Source organism: Cotesia glomerata, linkage group LG10 (assembly GCF_020080835.1).
Source record: "Cotesia glomerata isolate CgM1 linkage group LG10, MPM_Cglom_v2.3, whole genome shotgun sequence".
NCBI classification, from domain to species: domain Eukaryota; kingdom Metazoa; phylum Arthropoda; class Insecta; order Hymenoptera; family Braconidae; genus Cotesia; species Cotesia glomerata.
This window is the reverse complement of record NC_058167.1, coordinates 8,441,774-8,456,226: the sequence shown is the minus strand read 5'-3', so window position 1 is coordinate 8,456,226 and position 14,453 is coordinate 8,441,774. Positions and strand designations below refer to the sequence as shown.

At 27.6% G+C, this 14,453-nt stretch overlaps 1 protein-coding gene across 1 annotated transcript; it reads left to right on the top strand.

Moving 5' to 3' along the window:
• The first annotated feature begins 1,168 nt into the window (after positions 1-1,168).
• On the top strand, positions 1,169-14,240 carry LOC123273230 (aromatic-L-amino-acid decarboxylase-like). Its single transcript, XM_044740575.1, is given in 11 exon segments — positions 1,169-1,294; positions 5,915-6,003; positions 6,110-6,230; positions 6,348-6,461; positions 8,439-8,550; positions 8,553-8,684; positions 9,139-9,287; positions 12,329-12,440; positions 12,686-12,894; positions 13,509-13,709; positions 13,907-14,240. Coding segments are annotated over 10 exon segments (1,437 nt in total). The 5' UTR covers positions 1,169-1,294; positions 5,915-5,923; the 3' UTR covers positions 14,114-14,240.
• Positions 14,241-14,453: the final 213 nt, after the last annotated feature.

The following is a 14,453-nucleotide window of genomic DNA, read 5'->3' as shown; positions in this document are numbered from 1 at the left end:
TTATTACTCATTCTTATTATATATTTTAGATTTTAACTTATTAATTATATTCAAGTCATCTATTTAAAGTTTTTAATCATCAAATTAAAACTTTGTTTGATTAAAAATCAATGTGAAGAAATACTCTTTTTATAAAAATTTCTTTATTTTTTTATAAAAAATTTTAAGGGATAAAATAAGAAGTTATTATAATATGTTATAGGTCATACATATGGATCATGTATTTTAAACTAAGTCTCAATTAATTAATTATTGATCATGTAATCATTAAGTTATGTATTGCTTGATATTTTGCAATATTTATTAAAGAAAAATGTCTAGCAAGTTTTTTCATTAATTTAATATAATAATTTTATTGTTATTATTAATTTTTTTTTTATATTTTTATAATAAAAAAATTTTTTATAATAAAGAAAATAAAAATTAATTATTATAATAAATAATGAATAAAATATAAAATAATTTTTTTTATAACTCACAACATAAATGAAAAAAATTAATAAGAAGAAATATAGAGCAGTATAAATTAAAACAAAATTCTAATGTTTAAAATATAATTATTAATTATTATTATTTAAATTATTACAATAAAAATAACTCATTTATTTATTTGTTTTATTTATTTATTTATTAAAAATTACTATAAAAATTTTATTTTAAATATTAAATTATTTTTTAAAAAATTGAACAGTAATAAAAAAAAAATTTTTTAATTTTAATGTTAAGTTTTTTAAAAATAATAACTAATAATTAGTATAATAAAAAAAATCCATACTCTAAAACCGAAGAAAAAAAATTAAAAAAGAAATCATCATAAGAAGATAACTTATAATTACTTTTCACTGTTGATTAATTATAAAAAAAAATTGTCAAGACTCATAAATAAAGATAAAACTAGAAGCTGAGGAAAAATATAAGAAGCCTGAATATTTATTTTATTACTCCCGTGATTTCTCCCTAAAAAATGACTAATAGTATAAGTTGGTTATTCCTAATTCCTTATTCATTATTCATTATCCTATTTTATTGATATTGATAAGCCCGATTGATAGTCCTAGTGACAGACAAGTATAAGTATGGAGCACGCGATTGGCTGGTCCATCCGTGAAACGGAAGAGACGGATCTAGGAGAGTGGGGCTTTAAATAAAAGCCTGACGGCGTTAGAGCTTCACGCCATTCGTTTGCTATTCTCCAAATCGGTAGTATCTGTAAAAAGTGTTTATTTAATTATTAATTTTACTTAAATTTTACTGTGTAGTTTGTCATCTCTTTATAACTCTTCTTTAATACAAGGTAACGCTCAAGAATTTTTGTGATACTAAAATCAGCAGACGTAAAAATTTTTTTGATTGATTAAATTAGAACTAAAAGAATATTTTTTAAAAATTGCTTCTAATTTTTTTGCAATAATTTTTTCAATGAAAAAAATTATAAAAATTGTCAGATGTCCGCTAATTTTATTTGCATTAATTTCTTATCATCTTACTATTAATTGATAAATTAACTAAGCAATTAATTGCAATAAATAATAAATAAAAATAATAAAATTTATAAATTTTTATAACTATAATAGTGTCAAGGTACAATGATAAATTATTAAGCAATTTTAAAAAGTGAATGTAAACACAAAATAAACTATTAACAAACGTGAAAGTTAAATTTATCGGTTCATTGATTATTATTATATAATTAATTACTCTTTAGCATAATAATTTATCGCGCTAAATACATAAATAAAATGTTTAATTATCAATTACTCGTAAGAAAAAATAAATAAAAAATAATTTTAATTGTACTAGGTGCTTTACGAAAAATGTTTACCGAGAACAAGAAATTCCCGAGATCTTTTTCGTAACCATTACTTAACACTTGTCACGGTAAAAAAGTTAATTGATCATCAAGAGTTGATGGTCAGAGTTGAGGAAACACTTGAAATTCTTTTGTATTTAGTTTCTTCAAAGGGAATCCCAAGTTTAAATAACCGGCTCTTTGACGTCGAGGAGGTTTCCAGATACTTATTTTACAACTTTTATTTTTATATTAAATAGAGTGAAAATGAAATAGAATGTACGGTAATAGTTATACCTGCGTATGCGAGTCATGGTCATTTATATAAGACCGTAAACTTTTTCAAGTTAATATAAATGTTGTTATTATTTAACAGTAAATAAATAAATATTATCAGATCGTGTTATATATTTATTATACTTTACATTAAATTCCTTCTATTGGGATATCGACCTTCAGTCTATTAAGGGTAATTTAATCCTCAGACAATATATCACTTTTCATTTATCTTTTATTCATTAAATATTTATATATATAATACTGAATTCAGCTGACAGCTGACGGTTTTTTTTCTTTTAGAAAAATTAATTACAGTTAAAAAAATATTTTTAAAAAATTGCACTTAGAATTTTTTAAAATTTCTGTACATGAAATTAAAAAAAAAATTTTACAGTAATTTATTTATTAAAAAAAATTTTTTAACTTCTCAAATGTTTATTAATTTATTTATTTAAATTAAAATAATTTTATTATCTAAACTAGCAACCTTACAGTCATTATATGACTGCCGTGACTTGTGAACTATAAATAGATAAAATTTTGCTTTATTTAATAATGACTTTTGTTAAATTGCACTGTACTTTCTTAACTATTGACGTTTTTAAAAATATAAGCTCATTCTGATGTTACACTCATCAAGAGTTTTCATTTGAGTACCCACATGCATTTTTATATATTTTTCATATATTCATTAGGGTGATTCAAAAAAAAAGAATATTTTTTTTTTCGTTTGGTACTCTGAAAAATAGGTTCCTAGACACCTCTAAGAAAGCCTCTCCAAGCATGAGTTCTTAATTGTAACGGGAAAGTCCTCCTTCTTACAGTTTTTTATTTTTTCTTATTATCAGATAGAAAAATTTATATCTCGCTTCCAACTACTTGAAAAAATATCTTGTTCCTTAGATTTTGTAGGAAATTGAATGCTCTACAAAAAAGGTCTTTTACGATTTTTCGTAAACCTAACCGTTTAAGAGATAATAACGGTTAAAGTATGATTAGTATTTGGAAAATTTTTATTTCTTATGAATTTTATAACTCAATGAAAAAATCATTATGAATGATGAAACTCATAGTTTTGTAGGAAATTTACTGCTCTATAAAAATGGTCTCATGATTTTTCGATCAAGTTGAGCGTTTACGAGATATTCATCGTCAAACATCAATGCATATCAATTTTTCTAGTTTTTGATCAATAATTCGAAAAATTTCAATTTATTCTCTGAGTTTCAAGGAAATTTAGACAAATTTGAGTTTTATTATAAAAGCAACTCCTATAGATGTTTTCTGTTCAAAAATTCATTTGAAAGTTTTTATTCTAATAATATTTTTTTAATTTTATCTTTAATAATTTAAAATCTTAATCGCGTTGTCATTTATTATTATGAAATTTGTTCAGTGCGTTTTTAAATTGTTTTCACAAAATATACATAAAATTTTCGTTCGAGGGGATTTTTGTTTTGAATTTTTTGAAAAATTTATTCGAGTACAAAAATATCAATTCATTGATTTCTTCAGCAACTTGTGAAAAAATGATTTTTGCATTTATGGTATTTAAGTGATGAACTTGCCATTTTATCATTATTTGACGATACCGTTTCATTGGAAGTAAAAAATATTGTTGGAGCTGCTAATACTCGTAACGGTACAGATTCTAAAGCTAAAACTTTATAATTGATAAAAACGATTTGAATTCATTAACGCAAAAAAGTCTGAGTGACTTTGTTTCTAAAAAGTCTTTAAATCTCTTTAAAATCTTTGATTTACCATATGACTTCCTTGATAAAGATATTGAATCGTGGCCTACTAATGACAGTTACATTGAAAATAAAGAATACTTTAACCAATTGAAAGTTGTTAATGATTCAGCAGAACGAGCTGTTGCATTAGTTAGTGAGTATAATCAATGCTTGACAAAAAATGAAGATCAATTCCAATACTTATTGCAAGTTATCAAAGAACATCGAAAAAAATACCCAAACTGCAATAGAGGAAATTATTTACAGTAAAAGTGTACCGTTATGTTGAAAATATTGAAAATTATATGGCAGTTGATAATTAAATAAATAAATTCTTCGATAAAAAAGTGAAACACATGTGAAACACACTAAATTGAATTATATATTTAAAAAAATGCACTAATTTTTTGTTTTAATGTAATCAAACATGCCCAAGACTAAAAAAACTAATTAAAAAAATAGTTCATAATATATTTCTATTTATAGAAACTCAAATTTGTCTAAATTTCCTTGAAACTCAGAGAATAAATTGAAATTTTTCGAATTATTGATCAAAAACTAGAAAAATTGATATGCATTGATGTTTGACGATGAATATCTCGTAAACGCTCAACTTGATCGAAAAATCATAAGAGACCATTTTTATAGAGCAGTAAATTTCCTACAAAACTATGAGTTTCATCATTCATAATGATTTTTTTTCATTGAGTTATAAAATTCATAAGAAATAAAAAATTTTCCCAAAAATAATCAAACTTTAACCGTTAATATCTTTTAAACGGTTGGGTTTACGAAAAAATCGTAAGAGACCTTTTTTGTAGAGCATTCAATTTCCTACAAAATCTAAGGAACAAGATATTTTTTCAAGTAGTTGGAAGCGAGATATAAATTTTTCTATCTGATAATAAGAAAAAATAGAAAACTGTAAGAAGGAGGACCTTCCCGTTACAATTAAGAACTCATGCTTGGAGAGGCTTTCTTAGAGGTGTCTAGGAACCTATTTTTCAGAGTACCAAACGAAAAAAAAAAATATTCTTTTTTTTTAATCACCCTAATATTCATATATATAAATATATGAAAAATTGATGTGAATACTCAAATGAAAGGTCTCGATGAGTGTATTTTCGGGGTGAGCTTATATCTTTAAAAATGTCAATAGTTCACAAGATATTTGTTAAATTGCACTGTAATTTCTTAAATTTTACGTTTTCGAAGATATAAGCTCATCCCGACGTTACACTCATCAAGAGCTTTCATTTGGTACCCACATGTATTTTTATATATTTTTCATATATTCATATATTCATATAGATAAATATATAAAATATATGAAAAATTGATGTGGGTACTCAAATGAAAGGTCTTGATGAGTGTATTTTCGGGGTGAACTTATATCTTTAAAAATGTCAATAGTTCACAAGATATTTGTTAAATTGCACTGTAATTTCTTAAGTTTTACGTTTTCGAAGATATAAGCTCATCCCGACGTTACACTCATCAAGAGCTTTCATTTGAGTACCCACATGTATTTTTTTATATTTTTCATATATTCATATATTCATATATATAAATATATAAAATATATGAAAAATTGATGTGGGTACTCAAATGAAAGGTCTTGATGAGTGTAACATCAGAATGAGCTTATATCTTTAAAAATGTCAATAGTTCACGAGATCCATGGTCATTTCTTAATTATGTGCCTAGAGATAGGGAATTTTCGAATGCAGCCTAAATATTTATCATTATAAATTTACTATTGGTGAGAATGATATGAAACTTTGAAAAGGTACAAATTCAAATCGAGACTTTTCCAACGATACCAAATTTAACCATAAAAACCCATTTTATCACATAAATACATCGGTCACAAAATTTTGCTTATTCTCTTAATAATAATGATTATTTTTTCAAAATCGCGTTTATAATCTTTTAAAATTTCTAAGTAAAAAAAAATTTTTTTTACAGTAATTTATTTGTTAAAAAAATTATCAAAATTATATAATGTCTATTAATTTCAGTATAATTTATTTATTTAAATTAAAGCAATTTCTAAAAATTAAATTATTATTATTGCTAAAAAATAAAATAAATAAATTCCCATTTACAGAAATTAATAATGGATCCCGACAGTTTCAAAGATTTCGCCAAAGAAATGGCAGAATTCATCACCAACTACTTGGAAAACATCCGCGACCGGTAATTATAATTAATTAATCATACTCAATTCCATATAAATCCTAAATAATTAAAAATAATATATATAAATCATTAAAAATGATTTTGTAATAATTACCTTTTCTAGGCCAGTGCTACCTACGGTAAAACCGGGCTACATACAGCCTTTGCTTCCAGCAAGTGCACCACAGACTCCGGACAAGTGGGAAGAAGTAATGAACGACATCGAGAGAGTAATAATGCCCGGGGTAACATCTTAATTGCTTATTCCTATTACATTCCATAAAATTACAGACTTAAAACCTTTTTATTATTTAATTTATGGTGTAGAAACACGTGTTAAACCAACAACCTTGTTTTTATAGGTAACTCATTGGCATAGTCCAAGGTTCCATGCTTATTTCCCAACAGCACAATCGTATCCTTCTATTGTTGCTGATATGCTAAGTGGCGCTATCGCTTGCATCGGTTTTACTTGGGTAAATATTTTTATTTTTTCATTTTTTAAATAGACATTATTTATATTCTTCTTTCTTCAATATTTAAAAAAAACTGTCAATTTATTATTAAAATAATTAATAGAATCTTAGAATAGAAAAAAAAATACGATAATTATTTACAAGTAGGGTCAATCCTATTTTGGGCCATAACTAAGTGAAAAATTAACATTTTTTAATTTTTTTTGTTCTGCTTGTTTTTACGGTGCATTTATGATAAAAAATGTCGTGATAGAAAAAAATAAAAATTTCGATAGCTTTTTTGCCTTTAAAAGTTGGAAAAAATTTTGGATCTCATATTTTTGGATAAAATTTCTACTTTATCTTTTTTTTTATGATGTTTTTGATATATATATTAAGGTGGCGCAAAAAAACCGACTATTTTTTTTTTTTAAGTCTCGAGTGAAAAAATGTTAGTTTTTAATGTTTTCAGAGCCCTCACCAAAGGTCAGCTTAAAAAAAAATTTTAAGAGGTCACTCCAAATTTTTTAAAATTTCAAAAATCGTCAAAAGTTGAATTTTTTTTTTTAAATTTTTTTTCTCATTACGGTATAATTTTATAGACCAAAAAAAAAATAAGTTTCTGAAAGTTTCAGTTCAAAATTTAAATTTTGAAGGTCGCTCATAATTTTTTTTTTCTTTAATTAGTCATATCGCCGACTTTAAGTGTTGGGAGTGGTACGTTGGGATCTTTTGATTTGAAAAATCTTAACCTACGCGGCAAGGTCAAATCTCAACCAAGCAGGTTTCTAAGACCAGCTTGGGATTCGAACCACGCCTGGCAGTTGATTAAATAAAATTATTAAATTAAAAAAAATTATATTTTCTATGTTGTGCTTGATTTTTAGTTCATCTCGTGATGTATTTTTATCGATTATTGTACTAAATAAAAAAAAATGCATGGAATTTTAATTTGAATAGTAAAAGGTCGCTCGAAAAATCTAAACTAATGCACTAATAAATTGAAAAAAATTATGAGCGACCTTTCAAAATTCAAATTTTGTACTGAAATTTTCAGAAACTTATTTTTTTTAGTCTATATAATCATACCGTAACAAGAAAAAAAATAAAAAAAAAAAAATTCGAGTTTTGATGATTTTTGAAATTTAAAAAAATTTGGAGCGACATCTTAAAAAATTTTTTTTAAGCTGTCCTTTGGAGAGAGCTCTCAAAACATCAAAAACTAACATTTTTTCACTCGAGACTAAAAAAAAAAAAATAGTCGGTTTTTTTGCGCCACCCTAATATATATATATATATATATATATATTTTTTAAATAGATAAAAACAATTAGTTAAAAAATTGATCAATTTGATCAAAAAAAAAAAAATTCAACATAAGTTGACCCCACTTATAAATAATTACCAAAAACACTGAAATGCAAGTGAATTTTTTAAATAAATTTATTTATTTAGAAAAATTTATTTTTTAAATAAATTTTCTTATTTAAAAAATTTATTTTTTAAAATAAATTTATTTATTTAAAAAATTAAAATGATAAATTTACACGGAAAAAACACGATTACACTGCATAACATTCCAAATTATACTCAGTGACATTTGTAGTGAAAAGAAATTTCAGACAGTAACTAGTATAATCCAGATTATACTGAGTGATATCGGGATTATATTAATTGTAATTTCCCATTTATCCCGGTAAAATTTCAGATTATACCCCGTAAAATTCCACTGGATATAATCCGAGATTGTATCCTGTAGAATTTGGATTATACTAAGTAGAATGTTGGATTATACCCAGTGATCTCTCCGCGATTTCCTTTTTAGTGCCTGCGCGCGAGGCGCTGTTTACAATTTAGGAATTATACTAGCTACTATTTGAAATTTTTTTTCACTACAGATGTCACTGAGTATAATCTAGAATGTTATCCAGTGTAATCTTGTTCTTTCCGTGTATAATAAAATTAGAATAAAAAAATAATAAAAAATAAAATACTTAGATCGCAAGTCCAGCATGCACAGAGCTAGAAGTGGTAATGTTAGATTGGCTTGGAAAAATGCTAGACCTCCCGAAAGAGTTCCTCGCATGCAGTGGTGGCAAAGGCGGAGGCGTGATCAAGGGACCGCCAGCGAAGCCACTTTAGTAGCCCTTTAGGGTGCCAAGGCAAAAATCCGACAGGTCAAACAGGAGCATCCCGAGTGGACTGACAACGAGATTGTAGGAAAACTTGTTGCCTATTGTTCACGTAAGCTTCTTTCTTCTTCCCCTAATTAATAAATAATCCCTTAAAATTTTCGAAATTTTTCTACTCGACTTCTTACTCTCAATTTAACAAAAGTCGATGTCAATGGTGAGGGAAAAAATAATACACATCGAAGCGAGAGCGAGTGGTATGGGAAAGTACTTCATCATCCAGCACTTAGTCGCCATAGTAACGCGTAATAACCACTCTAGTTATATCCATCACTCCGGTAGCCGGCTACTGTGCCCTCCATCAAACTTTTTAAAATTGTTAAATCACTGACCGTCAATATCAATATGTCCAATTTTAAACACTTAAGAGCAAATGCTTGCGGAATTTTTAACAGTTTATTTTTATTCTTCACTTTTAAAAATACTTGATCATCAAAAATTTTTTCAATAAATTTTTTTTTAATTGAAAAAAAATTTAATTTTTTAATAAATTACTATTTTTATAGGTCAAGCTCACAGTTCCGTGGAACGTGCAGGATTACTCGGCGGTGTACAGTTCCATCAACTGGATGTAGACTCAAAATCCAGCTTACGAGGAAATACTCTCGCTGAAGCCATTATTCAGGATCAAGAAAAGGGTCTTATACCATTTTATGTAAGTTTTTCATTTGGTTTTAATTATATGCTAATTTAAAGCTATTGAAAACCTACTCAGACCATCTGATAAACTGTGACCGAAAAAAATTAACAACATACACTCGTGTTAAATTTTTTATTCCAAGATATCCAGACTCTACTACCGCTAATTACCTTCTGCTATGCCCACTGTATATCTCAAGAATAATTGCACAAGCTCGGCTGTCTTACTATCACATGTTTAAATTTAGCCATAAAAAAATCACACACGCTTATACCCAGACCAAAACTGCACTATCTGTAACTGTAATGAACCCGAAAATCTCTCCCATATTCTTCTACGTTGCCCTATGTATAAGTCATAAAGAAATTACTATTTAACTCCCCTGCTTGTACCTGATAATGAAGAAGCTAGTAGCATTACTAGGCTCTTTAGTGATTTGGATTACACGAGAGCCAAAAGCATTTATTTATTTATAACACGAGCTATGAAATTGCACGAAAAAAGTAAACTGTAATAAATAATATTCGATTTATAATAAGTAATGATCAACTACCAAAAGTTACTATTTCAAACAGTAAAATCGTAATTTTAATAATCACTTTGTAATATTTATCATTTAAATGCTACAATTTATTCTTTACATGGAGTAAAAATACTATTTTAAACAGTAATATTCGCTATGGGAATGTCTAAAATGTTAAAAGTATAATAATTAAAATTTTGACTTTGATATTTATTATTTCGTACCTAAAAATGATCGCATGATATGTAAAAAGTATAAATTACAGTTACTAAATTTCTAATACAAGCATTGTTAATCTTTACAAAATGAAATAGTAAATTTTAAACGCAACGCTAAAAATCAAACTATAATTATTGACTTGCTTGGACTGGTAAAATATATATTTTAAGAGTAGAATTTTTACTGTTTCAAATGTTAAGTTCTCCCAGAGTGAGACCCCTTTCTTCTCATCTGAGTTTTCCTTCTCCTCATAGTATGGACTATATATTGAAACGGCAATTTTTATAGTTTCAAACAGTAAACAGAACCAATTTTTACTGTTTGAAATTGTAATTTTTTAAGATGAAAGAGTCGTTATTTACCATAGTGACAGCTACTAATCACTTATTTTCGTTATTAAATTATAAATTGTGGCTTTTACACTTTCTACATTAAGTTCTGTCATAATTATATTTTTGCCATTCCGATGTCCGCTTTTACTATTTGAAACTATAAAATTGCCGTTTCAATTTATAGTCCATGGTTCTACGTCACTATATCCGTGATTTTCCGCGATTTGTTTGTGTTTATCTGAAAATACGCCAACACATAAGCTTTTTACCGTGCTGTGCCCTTTTATCATGGATTTTGTGTGTGTTTATTCGACAGTAAACCAACACAGTGTCGCAGATATAATGGCCGGATCTTATGGTATTATGACCCAAATTTTACTTTTGTATTTGAGTATTTTTAGTTTATTTTTTATTAATTACTTAAAAATTAATAGAAACAATTATTGTTATTAGTGCGGCGATTATTATTTAATTATTGTATTTATTTAGTTAATAATTTTATATTATTGTTACTGAAGGTATGATTAAAATTAAGAAATTAAGCGTGTGAGAAATTATTACGAAGCCGAGCGAATTAATTGTAAAAGAAATTAAAAGACTGGGAAAATTATTCTAAGTTCCGAACAAGATTTAGTATGGGAAAGCGATGAATGGATATAAAATGAAAGAAATGACGATTATTATTTTGTAAGAAATAATTTAGGTAAGCGAAGATTTTATAAGTCCCGAGGACAATTTAGTATGGAAAATCAACGAATGGATATATAATGAAAGAAATTGCGATTAAAATAATAAAGAATTGTGAATTTGACGAAACGAATGGATAGAGAATGAAGGAAATTACGATTAAAATAATAAAGAATTGAGTTTCGAAAATAAAAACTTAGAATTTGGCGAAACGAATGGATAGAAAATGAAGGAAATTACGACTAAAATAATAAATAATTATTTTTGAATGCTAGTTCGAGGGCTAGTTCGTTACAAGAGAGTTGGGGGAAAAATGATAAACGCCAAAATTTGGCTCGATAAAGCAAGCAGTTCTTTCTCGGGAGAATTACTCGGGCGAATACTCTTCACCAAGTAATTCCAGAGGATGATACTCTACCTGGAGTCTGACCAAGGCCCAGGTAAGTATCATGAACCGACCGGATGAAAGTGCTTCTCCCCGTGCCGAAGCCTTCAGCAGAGGTACGGTAGGTGATCATAAGCCGTGTAGGTGGGGGCGAAGAGGACACTCTCCATTCGCTCTCGGGGTAGAGGTTTAGGCCCAGGGGTGACGGCTAGTCTCCTGGGGAAGCGGGGAACCAGCTCTTGACAGTTAGTTCGCGATTTTGAACCGCGAATATCTGTGAAAAGAGTGTTCTAATATATTGTTTATATTGTTTAATTTGTTTACATCGTTTATTAACATGATCAGGCCAATAAAGAGGTTTTCCTTTTTCTTTGATTTATTTAAAATGAAGTGTTTTGTTTATATTTTGTTATTGATAATGTAATCCCCGTTTATGACCCTGGACTCCGGCGAGCAAATTTCGAGCCGGGGACAAATAAGTATTTATTTTTATAATTTTTGAAAACGTGGACGTTACAGTATGTTACCAAAAATTTACCGGAATCCGAGTGAATTTTACAGTTCACTTTTTTCTGTGTAAGAGCCTTTTGTATGAATGAATGATTATTATTCCAGAATCTATTCTATTCTTGACTATTTACTCTGTATTTTGCGGATATTTAACTTATAATTTACTATAAAACTTTTTATTTATATTTTATATTTGAAGATATTATATGTTAAAAGAATGACGCACCAAATGCTATGTTAAATAAGACTGATATGATTATATGTTTATAAGATTGTATTTATAAGTTAAACTTTGTAAGCAATTATTTAAATAAACAATAAACAATAAATATGCTAATTTAAAGCTCCAACATTTTATTTAATTGATTAATCATGTCTTAATCATTGAACTTGTTTTTAGGTCGTAGCAACTCTTGGAACAACTTGTTGCTGTGCATTTGATAACTTGGACGAACTTGGTATCGTTGCTAATCGTGAGAATGTTTGGCTACATGTTGATGCTGCTTATGCTGGTAATTTTTTTTTTATCAGTATTTAATTAAAGTAATTATGAATAATAATTTTTTTATTTAATAATCAAAAATAAAAAAATTTATAAAATTCAATGTAAGTCCAACATATTTCCAAAAAAAAAACGTTAAACTTTTGTTATGAAAAATCCGGGAAAAAAATTTTTTTTATTAAATAATTTTACGATAAAAAAAATATTTTTTTCGTAATTTTTTATTTTTAACGTAAAAAAATGATTTAATTAAAGGATCTGCATTCATCTGTCCTGAGTTCCGGTACCTAATGAAAGGAATCGAGCGAACAGACTCATTTAATTTCAACCCGCATAAATGGATGCTGGTAAACTTCGATTGTTCTACAATGTGGTTAAAAGATCCGACTAATGTAATCAATGCGTTCAACGTCGATCCTTTGTACTTGAAACATGATATGCAAGGGTCAGCACCTGATTACAGAGTATGTATTTTAATAAATTAAATAAATTTAAACAACATCACCAGTATCTAAATATAATTTTTAAATAAATATTACTATAAGTTTATTCAAAATATAAGGTAAAAGACCCAGTTATTGATACTGGCCTAGTTATTAACACTTGCAATTTCATTTTAATTAAAAAAAAAAAACAAATTAACTCTGATAAATTAATAAATATAATTTTTGAATTATAAATTTTAAGATAATTGGTTTTTGAGAACATTTTATTTTTTAATTAGAATAAAATTGCAAGTGTCACTAGGCCAGCCTCAATAACTGGTACTTTTACCGCAAGCCTTTATATAATTTCTTAAAAAATTAGTATTGAAAATTTTCAACAGATGGCGCATGATAGTTAATTATCTCGCTTCCACATAATTAATTCTAAGGTTTAAACTTCCACATTAAAAATAATTCCCTGAATTGATTGTTAAATAAATTTTGATCTAGAGTTTTTTAATTATACATTTCTTGAAATAATATAAAATTAATACTTTTAATTAGAAAATTTTCTTGAAGGATTGTATGTAAAAAAAAATTTTTTTAAATTGTAATATTTAATTTTAATGAAACCAACCAAACTTATTTCTCAGCACTGGCAAATTCCACTGGGCAGAAGATTCCGCGCATTGAAGTTGTGGTTCGTTCTGCGACTATACGGCGTGGAGAATCTCCAGAAGTTCATCCGCAAGCACGTGGACCAAGCCCACGAGTTCGAAGCTCTGGTACTTTCAGACGCGCGTTTTGAAATCACCTCTGAAGTGATTCTTGGATTAGTTTGCTTCCGGCTCAAGGTAATGCCAGCAATAAGCATTGAGATGGATCTTGATCTCCTTGAAATACCTTCTCTAGGCCTTGATCTGGATGTGTCTTGATCTCGCTTAACTGCAGCCTAAATTATCACTTATGATTTATCACGGTTGACAGCCACCTTCTCTTTTCTTCTCTCAAACAATGTAAATACTTATTAATAATTGTTATTATTTAACAGGGATCCAATGAGCTGAACGAGACCTTGCTGAAGAGAATAAACGGTGCCGGTAACATTCATCTGGTGCCGTCGAAGTGCTCTGACATTTTCTTCCTGCGCTTCGCGGTCTGCTCGCGGTTCAGCGAGAGCAAAGACATCCAGTACTCCTGGCAAGAGATCAAGCGGATTGCAGATCAACTTCTCGACGAGCAATCGCTTACAAAGTGATGGCGGGCCCAATTTACACGCAGCTGTAAATCTTTAGCTCCGGCAAATTGCAATCAGTCTTAAGTCATTAATAGGCCCAAAATTTTTGCCTCAATTTTAAAATAAATCATTCAAATTTTTAAGATTACGGCAAAATATTGATTCTATAAAAAAATTTAAACAAAATTTGTTAAGAATTTAATTTTGCAAAAAAAATTTTCTTATAATTTAAAAAAAAAAAACCAATATTTTCTATATGATTTCAAAAAAGTTTGGAAAATCCAAAAGTGCACGCCTCACACATCCATTCTATGGAAAAATACAAAACAATATATTTTTTTTACTTTCTACAGTTATATCG